This window comes from Calidris pugnax, unplaced genomic scaffold (assembly GCF_001431845.1).
Source record: "Calidris pugnax isolate Ruff unplaced genomic scaffold, ASM143184v1 scaffold17, whole genome shotgun sequence".
Classification (NCBI taxonomy): Eukaryota; Metazoa; Chordata; class Aves; order Charadriiformes; family Scolopacidae; genus Calidris; species Calidris pugnax.
This window is the reverse complement of record NW_015090794.1, coordinates 5,199,339-5,216,957: the sequence shown is the minus strand read 5'-3', so window position 1 is coordinate 5,216,957 and position 17,619 is coordinate 5,199,339. Positions and strand designations below refer to the sequence as shown.

Sequence of the window (17,619 nt, the reverse complement as noted above, 5' to 3'; positions counted from 1 at the left end):
TGCTTTTCAGACATTGTTCTCAGTGCCTTTCCCAAAAACCAAAGAGGAGCTGCAACCTCTGTTCCTGTGTCTTTCCTCACTTTCATTAATGCTGCCCCTTTAGTTACTTTCTTCTTGCACAACACAGTTGAAGTGAGGGCAAAAGAGTGCTGGGTTTCTGGGTCATTGCTTTGTTTCCAGGCTGGGTACTTGCCCTGTGCACTTTGCTCAGCTCACAAGGTTGGCCTGATGCTGCTTGGCACAAAGTCAGTGTATGCTTCTATAGTAAACCTTGTCTGAAAGAAGACAGACCTGGGACACAGTGAAGGTAGAACTGAAGGGCATTAGGAGGACTTGGGAGTCACTGAGCAGAAGACATCAAAGCAGGCCTCTCCTAATAAATATTGTGGGACTGGTAAGTAGATAATATGCAACAGGGAAGTTGGAGTTTTGTCATAATATAGAGACCTAAAACAAATCCTAGATTGTTGAATCAAACTTTTCCCCATGTTGATACAGCAACAGAACAAATCCCACTTTCTGGGAAGCATGGGATTCTTCCACATTCTCTGACTGAGCCTCCATGGTTGAGAATGGGGTCAAGAAGAGAAAGATCTCAGGTCTTGCATTTGTTCTGGATTTCTGAAGCTAATTCCTGGCAGCCCCACAGATCTCCTGTGTGATCTGGGGAATATTGCTTTGTCTCTCATTATCTAAGTTTGCTCAGTAGATTCATGTTCACATAGATTATTTAGGTAGCCTATTTTAAGGAGTAGGACATAAAATATTAGGGCTTTATGCAGGCATGTGAGCATGTCCCATCTTTAGCCTCTTTGTGCTGTGGCAATGCAAAGGATTACGGGAAGTGAACCATCTGGTTCATCATTGTGGATGGTTTTGTGCTGCCCCAGAGGCTGTTTAGTGGCTTGTTCCAGATAATGTTTCTGGGCTGTGGAGCTTGTCACTCTCATGAGTGATTTCATAATTCTCTGCAGGTACTGTAGATTCCTTTATGGTTTGTTGGGGAAATGGCAATCCATGAGTTCTCAGTAAGCACTTCAGATAGACCTGGTGACCTTGAATCCAAACCAGAAGGCAGTGAGGAACACTGGAGCAAGGTGTGATCAGGAAGCAGTGTTTCATCTCTTTTTTGGGAGATGTGGCGTGGAATGGAAGAATGCATATGTCCTTGCATTCTGAAGAACACCAATTGTGAAGGTGGTGGGATATCAGAGAGAGAGGTCCAACACTCTGCTCTGAAGTAGGGGGAAGAAATCCTGATATAAATCTTTGAGTGCCTTTGGGCATCCTTTGAGTGCCAAAGTCCCTACTGTATTCTGAATATTTATTTCTTCAACTCTTATTTCTTTATGAAACTTTTCACGTCTTCTTTCCATTCAGTATTAGGTTAATTCCTGAAGTGTGTTGCAATATGTCCTTGTTGATCAGTTCTGCCAGTACTAATGAAGTTTGGCTGCAAACTCTTCTCTGACCTGGACGTTTAGGTTCTGTGCTTTGAATCAGCTCTTACAAAGCTGAGAATACAGCTTGACTAGGGTTTTTCTGATAAATTATTCTTTCACCAAAATAATGCCTCTTCAGAGAGATCAAAACAGTTCACAACAACAGACTGAATTTGGCAAATAGCTTTAGACTGTCTACAATTAAAAAATCTTGCTAAATATCAACACTTTCAAAAGTGTTTAAAAGTCTTAAACATTAAGTTTTAAAGACATTTCTATGGTGATTGTTCTGAAAATTTTAAAAATATTTAAAATTTCATAACATTGTTTCAGGATTAATGAAATGCTTGGTATGATCCAAACGTATTTTTAGTTTCATTAATCTGTTAGTGTATTTTAGGTTTTGTTGGTGGAAAAGTGCAAGTGTTTTCATTTCAGATTTACCTACACTACTAATACTACTACTAATCATCATCGTGGTGATAGTAGTGAGGCAAAAGAACAAATTACATGCATTTCTGCAAAGCTAGGATATTGCCTTAATTTCAAATATCCCTTCCAAATATGGAATATATTGGGGTTTTCAGCTTGTGCCTTTCTCTAATGTCTGCCTCCAAAGGAAGGTCAGTTTGCAAGGTGTTTGGATAATTTAAGGCTAAGTGGGTGTGTGCACTGAGCTCAGTGAGTATGGCACAGGGAAGCAGGGTCAAGCTCAAGGAACAAAAACAAAGCTTGTACTGTCTTACGCAGGTTGAAGAGTTTCTGCTATCAGGGAGCTGCTAGCAGATACAGCTCCACGTTTGTGAAGTGGGAAATTAAGCAGCATCTGAACTTTCAGATGGGTAACACAACAAGAATATGCTATTTGGCTTTTGCTTTTGTGATTTACTTTCTGTAAGACTCAGATGGCCAGACCTTCATAACAGTTAGTTACTCAAAAGGTCCCACAGGGTTCCTCCCCATGAGGAATGAACATGAACTCAATAGAAAAACCACAAACCAACCTCCACCTTACCAAGTACTGATTTCAGGGGGAGTCTCACAGTCCTATATAATGCAGTTAAAGGTGCCAAAATGTTGTAAAAAGCCATTCCCTGAAGCCTAAATGCTCACAGAGGAGAGCTGCCATCCGGCAAAAACCTCATACAAAGCACTGATGAAAGTAAGATGGAGAAAAGCCCTCTCTGATTCTATTTTAGTACCTTGAGTTTCGCCCATCAGTGCTGTGAAACACATATTTGCAAAATTAGGCAGTGGAAGCAGAGATTGCCAACTTAGCACTGTACGTGTGGGGACCCATCTTAATATTGGTACCTGTCTTATGTAGCAGAGTGGTGGTTAACCACACCAAAAAGGAATAAATTACAGTAGTCTTGGTCAGAAATAGATACATGGAGAAAAACAAAACAAGCAAGGACTATTGGAGGACAGAGCAACAGCAAAACAGGCATAGCTGAGTGCCCCACCATCAGTCATGCTCTGCAGAGCCATCAGGGTAAAAGACAGCGGAAATTGATACTCACAGAACTCCACCAGCAGGTACTTAGTCTCCTTCAGTGCTCTGTCAAAGTTGCTCTTTTTCAGCAAGAGTACGTTGTTCTCCTTTTTTATTTGGGGGAGCTTGGCTTTCTTTGGCTTTGTTTCATTTGGGCTTATGTTGTCTGCTGCCGGGAAGCCTGTGAGAAACAATAATGGCAGAAAGAAAAACTGATGTGTCTTCATCTTGCCCTGCCTTTATCCAGTTACTAAGAAAGAAAGAAGCAAAGTAGCACTAAGCAGCAGGTTTTTCTGCCTAAATGGCTCCTGTTGTATCAGCCAAACTAAGAGGCTGATAAGGTTGATAACGGAGTCTACCACCAGTGGAGCCAACGGTATCTTTCCGTGGGAAGATTAATGTAGTTAATTACTTCCCCATCTTTAGCAGCATTTAGAAAAAAAGTATCTGTGGGGAAGGTGAATTTACTGTTTCTGTAAATAATAAGAACCCTGTGGAGAGGGTGAGAGAGCACAGGAGGGAACACTTGCCCACGGAAGCACCAGTCAATTTATAGTGCACTTCTCTAATTAGACAGCCTGCTCTTGTCACCATTACCCAGCACAGAGCTCACAGTGAGGTACCTGGGAAAGTATTTGAGGGCTGCTCCTCTGCTTAATATTTGGTGTCTGTTGCACTTGCAGAGCTACTTACTATGGGTCTGATTCAGAGCATGCAGAAGTCAGGGAAAAACTCTCATTGCTTTGCATATGTAATTTTAACATCTGTATTTCTTCCGTGCCTTGTCTGTGAGGCTCCCCATCTCTGCTTAAGTGCCAAATTATAGCTCAAGTAAGATAATAGTTGTGAGTTAAACAGAAGATTTTGCTATTGATTTTCAGTGGTAACACAATTTCATAGAATCATAGAATGGTTAGAGTTGGAAGGGACCTCAAAGATCGAGTTCCAACCCCCCTGCCATGGGCAGGGACACCTCCCACTAGAGCAGGTTGCTCAAAGCCCCATCCAGCCTGGTCTTGAACACCTCCACTTTCATGCAGATAATATCCATACAGTAAAGTGGAGGTACCAAATGAACTATTTCATCCTTAGGTTAACTTTCAGCTGTGTCTGTGAACTTTGAAGTGTCCATAGATAGTCTTTGGAGAACATGTTAAAAAATATCTTGCAAAAAGACTAAGAAGTTGTGATTGACTAAGAAAAGGTTCTTTCTGTAGACATCTGCCAGTCTGTAATTGTAAGAGAAATGGTGCTGAAATTTGCGAACTGTACGCCCAAAGCTGTGACCTCTCTGGAGGAAACTGCGTGTTTTGGTGGTTCTTTCACTGGCACAGGCAAGAGCTGACCTGGGGCCAGATGGGTCCAGATTAATAGAACCAAACTGATAGTTTGCCTCCAATAATGATTCTTCCTTCTTCTTGAGGAGTGTTAAGTGCTGCTTCACTCCTTCATACCCTTAGACTAAAGGATGAAAAATCTGGTGCCAGGAGGGTACTGCTAAAGGGAAGGAATGTTCATAATGGTGGTTGTTGTGGTAGCCTCCATTTTCTTAGGGGTGAAGGATCTTGGATGGCAGACTGCTTCAATTTAGGTTGATTTCATGCCTGGTGTGAGTAGGGCTGGGTTTCAAGTGAACTTTCTTCTATCAACCTCAAAGGCTTTGGGTTGTAATGCACTTTGAGACATGTTCTATTAGCACTTTTACAGAGTGCCTAATGAAATCAGAGGGAGCTGTGTATTCAGGCTGGTTCCAAGATAAGATCACACGTAAATACAGATGCAGCAATCAGGTACTAAAGAAAAAAAAAAAAAAGCAGAAAGATAAGAGTCTCCTGTTTGACTTTGTGGTCTTTTTCTCTTCACAACAGGCTGTTTTCCAAAGATGTATTTCAAGTAACATCCTAGGAGGGTTAAAAAGCATCTTTTAGAAGAACAGGGAAAAACTAACAAGGCCTGTTTGATCTGAACAGGCTGTGTTGTAAGCTCAGAACACAGCCTAAGGCTCCCAGACACAGGTAGGATGACAAAATCATTTGCTTAAAGAGCTGATTTTGCCATCTGCCACTGAAACAAATAGCAGTCAACTCAGATCCCTCCTGGAAACCTCCTACCAGGGAATAGGCACCACTTTGGAAATGGCTTCTAATCATTATGTCCTGGAAAGAAACTGGAGTAGAACAAGGATCGTCATAGGATCGTCTAGGTTGGAGGGGACCTTTAAGGTCATCAAGTCCAACCATCTCCCTATCACTGCCAAAACCACCGCCAAACCATGTCCCTCAGCACCACGTCTACCTGTCTTTTAAATGCCTCCAGAGATGATTCCACCAGTTCCCTGGGCAGTTTGTTCTAATGTTTGATAACCTTTTCTGTGAATAAATTTATTGTAATATCCATCGAAAACTTCCCCTGACACAACTTGAGGCTGTTTCCTTTTGTCCTGTCACTTGTTACTTGGGAGAAGATACTGACCCCCACCTTGCAGTCAGTCCTGCCAGGACAGATTTGCAATGGGGAATGGAGTGGGATTTAGCAGAACTGAACAGAAAGTTGAGTTTGGGAGTTGGACTAGATGATCTCTAGAGGTCCCTTCCAACTCTGACAATTCCATGATTCTGTGAAAAGTGAAACTGATGGAGTACAATGTTTCCTCTTAGGCATACAGCACATTAGGGCACATTTCTGCACATTTCTTCATTGGTGCTAACTCGTTCTGGCTCTTTCACTTTGTGCTTTACAGTTTGAGAGCTATGGAAAACCTGCTTTCTGCAGAAGAAACAGGTCGGTCAGCAGGAAATGTTGGATGCAGGATAGATACAATTCTTGGGCCTTCTGCTTTATTATCACTCACACCCTGGAAATTGTTGTGTGGTTGAGAGCCATTGACATATGCCTTGCATGTGAACACCTTCTGTTTGCATTTCTCTGTTTTGCCTCAGAAGTACTGTGATTTTAGAGTGATATCAGTTACTGTTATTTATTGGCATTGAACACTTAAAGCTATCACTACATGTACACTTGCAATACATAATGCAAAGGTGAAAGTCACTGCCTAGTATCCCTGTGAGATAGGTATGTACTGTTGGCCATCAAACAAGGAGAAGGTCATGGCACGGAGATTTAAAAGCAAAGCTGGCTCTATTGAATTGAGGGAAAAAATCCCTTAGATTTAATGTGGTGGGTAGATTCTTAAGGACTTGATTGCACTCAAGTTTACTAGAGGATTCTGCATCTATGAGTAAAGATCCAGTTTTCTTGACTTTCAAGGCTGGGCTTTAAATAACTGCAGTATCATCCATTCTGTCTCTTCCATATCTACCTGTGTATTGTGTAGGAAAGACGAGGAGAAACTGGTAGTGCTGGAATTCTTATTGAAAGTTTGATTTAAAACACGTATTTTTTTCAAAGTTGCACATTTCAACTGAAGTACAAATGGAAGGCTTTGACATTTCACCTTTACTTGCCTAGTGTTTATTCCATGCCCCCAGTAAAGATAGAACTCACAAAGAAATAAATCAGAGATTCGTCAGTTGTGTTGGTGCCTAAGTTCAGTGTGAATCGCCATCTAGTGTATGTTTAAAATACAGCATTATTACAGAGACGGCTTTAAATCAAGGGGATAAAAAAAGTGTCCTCAAAACACTTTCTAACTAGTGACATTTTATTTCTGTAAGCACACAAAGTAAAATATAAGATTTACAAGAATCAAGAGAGATATATTTAGAAAAGGACTGGCAAGTGAAAGTTTAGAGAGGCGATATGACATTCCTTCATTGCCTGACAAAGTAGAGGACAAAGATTATAATGACAAAACAGTGCACAATTTCTTTGCCAGGAAGAGAGGAACACTTTAAGAATCACATCAAATAATGGGGAAAAACGGGGAGGCACACAAACAGCCTATTTATTCAAGATGGTTTGCATTAATTTTTCCAACACCACAAACTGGACAGCATTCAATACCTGGCTGGTTTTTAAATGTATTTTCTTTCATTTCAGATGACTGATTCCTGTAGGTGATTTTTTCCTCACTGTCTGATAAAACATCATTTATCATGAGACCACTTGTTAAATCATGGATTCCTCAGTGTTTGCGGATTCTCAGGTCACCTTGCAGATTATTCCATGGAAGCAACAGGCTTTTTACATCTCAGATTATTTCATATTATGACTCTATAAACCAGTGTAAAAAGGAACTGCCAGAATATTTCAACTTTGCAAGTGATGTCTTAGATGAGTGGTCGCAACTGGAAAAGGTAGTATTTTTTCTTCTACTTCATAGACATTGGAACAAATCTCAGATGATACAAATCAATTTTCCTGATGGATACTAGATAATATTAGCTGCAAAGTAGAGTGCACTATTTTATTTTCTTTGTCAGAAATATAGGTATCACTTTAAGAGACTAATTGGCAGGGGTGATTTGCTTAGTCTGGAGTTATTTTGGACTGAAATTAAACCTTTTAAGGATTGTCTTCTTATTTTAATCTCTTCTGTTGCATTCTAGAATGGAAGACGACCAGCAAATCCAGCCTTTTGGTGGGTAAATGAAGAGGGAGAGGAAATGAAGTGGAGCTTTGAAGAGTTAGGATTTCTGTCTAGAAAAGCAGCTAATGTACTTACTGAGGCGTGTGGTTTACAGAGAGGAGACAGAGTTATAGCAATTCTGCCTCGTATTCCTGAATGGTGGCTACTGAATGTAGCCTGTATGCGAACAGGTGAGTAACTTTACTGATCTCTTGGATGCAGAAAGAAAATAAATAGAAGATATGAAAATATGCAAAATTAATTTGAAGAAAATGTAAGGAAGACTACTGCATAGAAGAATTGGCAGCACCCACCCAGGAACCAAAGTGACATTGCACTAGGTGCTGAACAGACATGGTCCAGTTAATCAGCATCCTCAATTGAAGCCAATGAAGGTTGAATGGTTACGATCTCAGGCCAAATTTGACCAGATACATTATCAGTGTGGAGAGTTTTAATGCAGTAAGTTCTATGACTGGACTAGTTAATAATTCAGTACAATATTTTTTTGGTCTGCTGTTACAGATTGCAAATTCTTAGCAAGAGTTGGAGCCATTGCATTTTTAGACTGCTAAACCATCTATGGTGGAAAAAACCAGCATCAACAGGGATGTGATCAAGTATTTTTGTCCCACTTTTAAGCTCTATGATTCTTGCAGGTTGTAAATTGGGCTAAGACTCAGGGAATCCCGTTCTATTGCATCTAAGTTTTTCTGGACTATGACGTAGGAATATCATTCAGTATCTCAGTGCCTCAGTTTCCCAATTGTAAAATTTGTTAGACACCTCTGAAAGCGTAAGACTGAAATCAGTCTGTAGGTCAAGTCTGTTGAAATCATTGGGAAAGGAGGTGTAGAAATGCACTACATTGATTCCGCCCCCCCGCCCCAAAAATGTGATTCCAGTATTAATTCCTTCTTGAATTGAATAATGTCTTTATTCCAGATATAAATATAATCCAAATGTTGGCCTTATTAATGTACTTAAGAGGTTAATAATCTCAGCACTTCTTTCCTGAGTTACAAATCATGAATGAAATGCTCAAAAACACTTTAAATCCAGATTTTACTCATGATCTAGATACCTTTAACATGGATGACACAAAACTCAACATTAGAGCTGCAGGGTTTGGAGTCTTTCAGATGATCCCAGGTTATTCCCAGGCCACAAATTCACCCAAGCTCTGCCTTCAAATATGAGTTATACCTGACTCCTGTTTCTCAAAGAATAAGTTTTTTGCAAACAGTTCGGCTTTTCTATGGCTGGGGTCATGTCCTGGGAACATAATAAAGAGAAATGGTCAATTTTCTAAATTGCATGTTGCTTTTTTCCAGGAATTGTCTTTATTCCAGGAACATCCCAATTAACAGCCAAAGACATCTTATACCGGCTTCAGGCTTCAAAGGCCAAGTGCATCGTTACCAACGATACACTGGCACCTGCAGTGGAATCTGTCTTGCCTGACTGCCAGTTTCTGAAAAGCAAACTTATTGTAACCAAAGGGAGCAGAGATGGGTGGCTGAACCTCAGAGAACTCTTTGAGTGAGTATCCAGGTGTTTTACCATCACCCCTGTGAGCTGAAAGAAGCTATATGAGTCAGGTGACATTGCTGAGTTTTGGGATTAATTTCCAAAATACAAATAAGTTACATTTTTGCATCCCTCTGCCAATTTGCTGTAATCACTGCATTAAGTACAAATCCCTCCCAACACACTTTTTGGGAGCTGAGTAGAGGTTTTTCAGCTTCTCCTTGCTCAGCAGCCTGGCAGCTTTTAAAAGCTCTCTACTTCAACTGTGGTCACAAGACAAGCACACAGAACACTAATCTTGCAGTTGTTTTGTGCTTGTCTTATGCCTAATGCCTCTTGAATTCAATGAGAAGATACCCATTGCCAGCTCTCAGTGCTCAGCTAACATGGCATCGTTATTTCTTCCCTTGATTATCTTGATAGCCCAGACAGTCTGAATTGTTCATCAGTCTGTTGAACATAAATGGTATAATACATGCCTAAGACTACCTTACCTGGCATAATAGCCTAAATATGGCCCCCATTGACTTCAGATTCGGAGACAGTATGTGTTGAGGCAGAAGTTGGCTTTGCATCTACCTGCTGTTCTGTAACAAGGATCTTGAGTGGCCTTGCCAAATAGTTGTAGACAAAGTCACTGAAATATGCTGTAGGTGCTCACATATTAAAAGTTAGGGCATACAGAGCACACTTGTGACTAGCAAAATGTGCTCTCTCTTACCTGTGATGTCTGATGCAACTATTTATTTAGTGAGATCATATAGTTTTGGGCCATTTTCCTCCTTATCACCTAAACCTTAAAAAATACTGCTTCCTTCCTGAAAAACTGCATGTAGTAACCATCATACACTCTTTATTTGAAGGGTGGCATCTGCGGACCATAAATGTGTCAAGACAAAGAGTCAAGACCCAATGCTGATTTATTTTACTAGTGGAAGTACAGGCTTTCCAAAAATGGTGGCGCAGTCCCACAGCAGTTATGGCATTGGATTTGCAACCAGTGGCAGGTATACTTTGCAGTTGCTCCCAGTTTCCTATTAAGTGATATGATCACAATTAAATTGAAAATGTGACTGTAAAAGCTCCAGTAAATGCAGGCATTTCATGAGTATAGGATCTTGTGTCTTCCTTGCCGTTCCCCTCACACAGTGAAACCTTCATTATTAAAAGCTTCTTGAAGACTCAGTTGAGATCATCAAACACAGTGTTCTGTCACTCAGAGGGCTGACTGCGGGGTAGCAAAATCAGATAAAGTTGAGTGCTGTAGTATTATATAAACCTTCCTTGAGAGCCAAAGCAACCTTTAACCATTATACCTTAAAGGTTACAGTTCATTTTGAATCTGTGCCTTTGTACTGATTTGCTTTCATTGAACATCTTTTATTCCTGCTTCCCAAGGAGTGAGAAATTTTATGAAAATCAAAAGATACATTTCCCAAGGTATTCTGAGTTGGAAGTTGATGTAGAGTCCATAGAAGTAATTTGGCTAGTTTTGTAGGGAAATAAGATGTGATTTAGCTGATGTCTCTAATCCACAGGGTGGGGAAAGCCTACTCCAAACGGTCTGTTTGGTTTTTGATCTAGATTCAGATACTGCAAGTCAAGCCAAGGATATTTTGCACTGTTCAGGAGACAAGCAAACACTAGAAATGTTGAACGGGAGAGAATGAGGGGAAAATAAGAGAATATTTAAGATACTCTTCAACTCTGACACCGCATCTTCTAATGGAACCCTCCTGCCCTTTCCTTTAATTATGCTTTGACCTTGGCCTGAGTCTCTCACATTCTGTGAAGCATTTTTTTCATCTCTGCTTTATCATCAGGCACTGGATGGACCTGACTCCTTCAGATATAATGTGGAATACCGCTGATACTGGCTGGGTAAAAGCAGTTTGGAGCAGTGTTTTTGCACCATGGATCTGTGGATCATGTGTCTTTGTACACAATATGCCACAGTTTAAACCAGCAGTTATTGCAGAGGTATGTTTTATGTTTTATACTATATTTTATACTCACATTTTGTACCAGAGTTTTATTTCCATTTTGCATAAATAAAGCAAGCAAGCAAGCTGGGCTCCAGTGCACGTGCACCCACAGCTCTGTAGCAGCAGGCATAGTACTTCCCACATCCCAAGCAATCATCCCTCCCTTTGGTGCCCAGTAAGCCAGAGGAAAAAGTGGTTTCTGTCCTGGCTAGGCTGTGTGACATGGCTACAGTGTAGAGATGCGGTGAAAGATGCAGGATAAAAAGAACTCGGAATCACTACTGTCTTGTCCCATACTTAGCCTAAAGCTCACTTCAGGTATGGACATCCAGCTACTTTGGCCTCAGAGTCAGCATGAGCCAGTAATCAGAGTATGGCATAGACCCAAAACAGGGTCCTGTTATCCTGAATTTTCAGTGAGTTGCCAGAATGCCTATTCCTCCTCTCTGCCATTTTGCAAAACCAGTCAGTTGGCTCATTCTCCTCAACGCTGGCCTCTTGTGTGAAGAGGACACCCAGACGTTCCCAAGTATAAAATTGGAAAAACTTTGGTCTAGTTTTCTGTTGTCACTTAGTCTTGAGCCTGGGACACAGTCACTTTGGGAAGTAGAAAACAATCATAATTGAAACTACTACTTTTAGTGGTCATTCATTTACATGAGTGATTTTTGTTGGACAGGAAGGATTGTTATTTTCCACAGCAGTGGGGCTGACTGGTGCAGCCACTCCACAGCCAGGATTCGTAGGCACTAATCCATAGTCATTCTCTGTGTTGAATCTATGTTGCATTTTTATGATTTTCATTTTGCAGACATTTGAGCACAGAAGTTGTGTTAATCACCTACACGTTTACAAGGTCAGACCCACCATTGCATTTATTTTTCAACAAAATAACTTTCTATTTTTCTAGACTCTCTCAAGATATCCCATCACTGCCTTTTGCACTGCTCCCACTGCCTACCGCATGCTGGTCCAGCATGATCTGAGCAGGTACTGCACATCTGTCTGTTGCAGGGGTAGCAGAGGAAGGCTGGCATATAATGCTGTGACAACTCTGGCTGTTCCTTATGCCACCTTTTTTTTTTTTCATTTAAAGGAAATCTAATTGGCAAAATTTGCTCTCAGAAAAGAAAGCTATGTTCTGAAGTATAAGAATAACTAGTCACACCTTAGGCCATTCAGGCTTCAGAAATGGGTCTTTGAAAAGACAGCACAGAGGAAACAAGTGACCATTTTCTTAAGTTCCTACTTCCTCTGAACTTACGGTACACAGTTAAATTTAAGTCAAGGTTTCAGGCAGCACTGTATCAGGGAATTACCAGAGTACAGTGGAGTTGTTCCCATATATTTGAAAATGAAGTGAGCAGTTAGAGCACTTCCACATGCTGAGTTATTTGGCAGCTGTTCCCACCAGTTTGTTACCTGTAAAATATTCATCTTATGAAAAGTAGTCAGTGTGATTTGAAAGTTTTCACACCTTCGGTAAGGTACTTATTATTCCCACCTAAGTCTTTCATCCCAACAAAACCCAACCCTGGTTTATCAGAGAGCTCAGGCACCGTGTTCCTCTTCAGCCTTCCTTTTGCTCTAGAAAATTCTCAGTGTCTTATTTAATGTCAGCATACACCTCAGCTTTCCCTGAACACCTGATGTGCTTGTTGACATTTCCAAGAAAACACCTTTGCTCAGTCTTTTTCCAGAAAAAATACCTACTTCCAGTGACACGGAGATAAACCACATTATCCTCAGTGGTAACAGGAGCATCTAGGAGTCCAGTCCAGGACTGTGTAACAGGATATTTCTTGTCATTTCTCCAAGTAGCTTGTGAAGTTTTAGGCATACTTTGAAAGTTGAGGGAGGCTGCTCAGTTAAGACCATTCACTGCTCTTTTCGGAAGTTAAGAAAATTGTTTCTTTTGCTATTCCTCTCAAGCTACAAGCTCATGAGCCTGAAACACTGTTTATCTGGAGGGGAACCACTCAATCCTGAAGTGATGGCGAAATGGAAAACCCAGACAGGGCTGGATATCCACGAAGGTTATGGCCAGACTGAAACGGTACTTTTGCATTGATTCTTGCAGTATGCCCTTTCAAAGGTAACAATGCCAGAGGCACAATGTGCTTGATAAATCAGTGGAAGAGGTAAGAATAATTTAAATGAACTTCTTTAAAAAGAGGCTATATATATTTATGATTATATAGTTTCAAAATCAACTAGCTGCATATTTTAATGTCTGTAGGAAATACTATGACTATAGAGTTCAGCCCCCTGCAAAAACCATGTCAGAGATTACCTCAGATCAAATAACTTGTAGTCGATCCCTTCATCGTCTTTACTTAAACGGCAAAACTGAGGAAAAAAAAAAATTGCTGTGGGTATCAGTTTGGCTTGTCCAAGGTTTTAATGAAAAATATTAAATCGGTTCACGTCCCAGACTTCTCTGTAAGTGAATGTTAACAGAATGGTAAGAGTCAGATTTCAGGCATTCTCTCCTCTTGCCTTTGATATGGTCCTAAATTAATTGTCCCATTATTGAAATAAGATCTGTAATAATTTCACATCTGCAACGCTTGCAAATTCAAGTGTTTGCAGAAGAACCCACTGGCTCAGACTGAGCACAAGCAACCTCATTCCCCAGGACTGACCTAAAATTCCTCTTAGCTCCTCTCTGATGTGCTGGAGAACCACAGTCCTGATTCAGTCCTTCTCGAGACAAAGTCATGAAGAGGTGTCTTGCCTAATGCAGGCCGACAACAAAGTCAACAAGATGTTGCACAAACTAAAAAAAAAAAAAAAATATCTTTTATGCAGGTAGCAATATGTGCCACTCTGAAAGGAATGAAAATTAAACCTGGCTCTTTGGGAAAACCTGTTCCCCCTTATGATGTGCAGGTATGTTGATATGTTACATCTGAGCTCAGCTGCAGTTGTGAGTACATGTGTCCCAGTCTGTCCTTCACTGTGCTGTAACACAGATATTTCACTGAGCTAATCAAAGCAATGGTGATATGTCCTTACTGCAGATCATAGATGACCGTGGGGCTATTCTGCCTGTAGGAGAAGAAGGCAACATTGGTATTCGAATTCGACCTACGCGACCATTCTGCCTGTTCTCCGAATACGTGGTAAGTTTCAGTTGGCCTCTCTGTGCATGTTGAGAAGCTTAATATCAGACTGATGGATAGGGTGTAACTTGTTCCAGACCTGTACCTGGCAGTTGCATGGGCTTTATGTTCAAGACATCATTCTTTCCATTCAAATCCCATTCTTAGTGCTGGATTAATGAAGGAAGCCCGTAAAGGCTGCTGTAGTATGCCAGGAGCTCAGGGAGGCCTTCCAAAGAGCACTTTCCAAAGTATTCCCTCATACCACTGTCAGAGGGACCCACAAATTGATCTTTTAAATCTTTAGAAATTACACATTGCAGCATGCATTTATTGCTGGTGTCAGAGAAATCCTCTGTACAGTTGCCTGTCACGTAGACCACATGCACAAGATCAACAGGACAAAACCAAGCTACAGGACAAAACCCTCAAGCGTAGGTGATCATACGGCTTTTTTATATTATGTAGTGACATACGTGATATGACATCACTATTCGAATGCGAGTGTTCTTCCTGCTGAAAACAGAACAGGCTTAAAAAAAATCTGTCAGAGAAGGGCCATTTTGGTTCAGGCCAAAGGTCCATCTAAGCTGGTATTCCATCTGTGGTGCTGCTGAGTTGTAGTACGTACTTAAGAAAATACTAGAATCAGGCAAATATAAAGATATTATCCACTGCATTTGAACCATCATGTTGAAAAAGCTTTGGGAAACTTATCTTGTGTTTAATCCTTTTCTAAATCCCCATAATATTTTGATACTTGTGGCATCCCCAAACAACAACTGTCACAAAGTAATTGCTCACTATGTGATTAAAAGAGTTCTTTTGGTTCAGGACTATTACTTCAATTTTTCATTGTGTTTTCTGGTGTCAAGTTGTTTTCCTGTGCAATCTAGACCCAATAGATCAATGTAGTAATGACGTTTTTCCTGTAGGTCACCTCATTTGTGTTTTGGTCTTGAAGGTTAGAGGTCAGAAGTTTCCTTTGACAGGAGGTTATTGTGGTGCCCCCCTGCAATGATAGATCATTTCTCTGAAAAGAGTGGGTTATACATTTTGGTAGTCTGCTGTGATGAATGAGCACTTTGATAGAGCACACCCTTTCTTCCTTAGAACACGAAACCATATATAAACAAATGCTCTTTTCCACCTCTCATATATTTCCAGCACAAAACTGCTAATTAATGCAGTTCTGTTTTGGTTGTTTTTGGTTTTTTTTTTTTTAATTGAAGGCATAAAATAGTATAGAACATACATATTTTGAGAACAACCTAAAAAATTGTCTTGATCATTTTTAGCACCACTGCAAATAAATGCATTACATTTCACTGACAATTAGATACATTTTTTGAAATGTTTGATTGTTGTCAGGATAATCCAGAGAAAACTGCTGCCTCTGTGTGTGGAGATTTTTATGTCACTGGGGACAGAGGGGTTATGGATGAAGAAGGATATGTCTCGTTTGTTGGAAGAACTGACGATATAATTAATTCTTCTGGGTAAGTCAGTTGCTTTTAGCTTTGCTCATTTGCCTGTTAAAATTCAGTCTGGAAAAACCAACTGAGTGGCTGGCTTGCTCCAACTCTCAGCTGCATTTTGTCCCAGGTATCGTATTGGCCCATTTGAAGTCGAAAGTGCATTAATACAACACCCTGCAGTCTCGGAGTCAGCAGTTGTCAGCAGTCCAGATCCAGTTCGAGGGGAGGTAAAAAGAAAAAAAAAAACATATTGAAAGAAATGCACTTTATTCTAAGCATCAAGTTCCCTATATGTACTAGGCTTCCTTGGAATTAAGTGTGTTGCAGATATTTGAAATTAAAATGGGTTAAAAAAATTTAAGACCATACCTTGACAGATCTTGGAATTTCAGAATTAGTTCCCTATTTGCAGGGTTTGAAGTGGACAAGTCTGGCTCTTCGGACTTATTACGGCATTCTTTTCTCTAAGAAATAGAATTCAGACTATTTTTATTCTTGTTACTAAGCACATGGTGGCAATGATATCCAGAGTGTTTAATTTTCTTTTTATATTTTTGAACTTTGCAACATTTGTTTGAGCTCTGGGGTGAGATTTTGAACTGTCCTTTTTTCTTTTCTACAACTTTTTGGAAGTTTAGTAGTGTATAAAGTTAAGAAGAAAAAAAAGTGGAAAAATACAAGAAATGCTGCAGAATATGCCCTTCTTGACATTGCATTTTGTGATAAACAGCCAATGAAAAGGGAAATTAAAGGAAAACCATTTCTGAAATTTGATACTCAGTTTTGGCAACAAATGTTTCCCTTTATTCCCATGTCTGAAAGTTAATGGAGTCCCTTAAATTTTGTGGCACAGGTAGTCAAAGCCTTCGTTGTTTTAGCTCCTGCTTTTGTATCACATGATCCAGAAAAATTAGCTCATGAGCTTCAGCAACATGTGAAGAAGGTGACTGCACCTTACAAGTACCCGAGGAAGGTAAGGACACTACAAAAAGACAGGTCTTCTAGTTGTATCAAAAATGGAACGGGTTTTGTCCTGCTTCAGGTTCTTTTCAACTGCATTCTAACAAACACTCCAACCAGAGTTAATAAAATAAAATTAAAATAAATTGCAGAGTCTGTTACAGCTGTAGCCTTGGGTTCACTGTATGTGCTAGAAAGGACCCAAAGGGAGGAGATGGTGGTGTGGCTTATATTTATCAGGGTCCAGTGTTCCTTTCATGAAATACCAGGGTTTTCACAGGAACACAAATGGGAAAGCATTCAGCTCTTAACAATTCCTCCCTTGAGCTCTGTTCAGACTCTCAGCCAAAGCAAAGGGAAAATTCCTGCTGGCATCAGGGGAGTTGGAATCCGTCCCTTAAAACCAGGAAAGACACCAGTAACTCCCCATCTTGACAGCTGAAGCCCTCCAGCTTCAGAACTCTGGTACTTGTCCCTGCAAGTACTGCCTGTGCAGTTTATTAAAATGGGTAGTAAGGAATTTCACTGTCCCAGCCCCAAGCTGTGCAGCTTCCCATCTTTTTATTTTTACCCCAGGTATAATAGAAGTGTGTCTTTCCTTGCACCTGGAAGATTAATCAAAATGTATTTGGCTAATAGTGAGCATTTTTGCCTTTCAGGTAGAGTTTGTTCAGGATCTGCCAAAGACAGCTACTGGGAAAATCCAGAGAAAGGTTCTAAGGAACAAAGAGTGGGGAAAAGCATAACGTGACCTGGAAACTCAGAAGAGAAAATGTCCATTTCCATATCAGCCATAGCACATCACACTTGGCATGTGGTCATGACCCAGAGCTCTAGGAGAACATATGGAAATACAAGCTATGGAAAAAAAAAAAAAGGGAGATTACAGTTATATGGGTTGAGGATGTGTGGTATTAGAAGCACTGTTACCATTAGCATACAAATTTTGAGAAGGGAGAAGATGCAATTAATTAAGAATGAGGTATGGAGGTATGGAAGAGAGGAGGCATTAGATCCAGGAGCTTATAAAGGTTTAATTTTTTTACTGGAATTAGTGTAAACAGCTTCCTCTTAAAAAAAAAAAAAAAAAAAAAAAA

The 17,619-nt window shown here is 40.2% G+C and overlaps 2 protein-coding genes across 3 annotated transcripts in view; one reads left to right on the top strand and one right to left on the bottom strand.

The window, feature by feature from the left end:
* PDILT (protein disulfide isomerase-like, testis expressed) overlaps nucleotides 1–3,272 on the bottom strand; it is a 28,012-nt gene extending 24,740 nt beyond the window's left edge. Inside the window, exon 1 of the mRNA XM_014936661.1 lies at nucleotides 2,966–3,272. Within this exon, the coding sequence (XP_014792147.1) occupies nucleotides 2,966–3,164 (199 nt within the window). The 5' untranslated portion in view covers nucleotides 3,165–3,272. The remainder of the gene's footprint in view (nucleotides 1–2,965) is intronic.
* LOC106884904 (acyl-coenzyme A synthetase ACSM4, mitochondrial-like) lies at nucleotides 188–17,619 on the top strand. Of its 2 annotated transcripts, XM_014936659.1 has the most exons (14): nucleotides 190–394; nucleotides 6,937–7,193; nucleotides 7,446–7,656; nucleotides 8,800–9,007; nucleotides 9,859–10,002; nucleotides 10,819–10,975; nucleotides 11,891–11,970; nucleotides 12,913–13,036; nucleotides 13,792–13,872; nucleotides 14,004–14,105; nucleotides 15,456–15,583; nucleotides 15,690–15,789; nucleotides 16,416–16,535; nucleotides 17,182–17,619. In XM_014936659.1, the coding sequence occupies exons 2-14, from the start codon at nucleotides 6,993–6,995 to the stop codon at nucleotides 17,266–17,268; spliced, it is 1,743 nt and encodes a 580-aa protein (XP_014792145.1). In that variant the 5' UTR covers nucleotides 190–394; nucleotides 6,937–6,992; the 3' UTR covers nucleotides 17,269–17,619. The 2 variants fall into 2 exon arrangements, with proteins under 2 accessions (XP_014792146.1, XP_014792145.1); XM_014936660.1 differs by lacking the exon at nucleotides 9,859–10,002 and having other exon boundaries at nucleotides 188–394.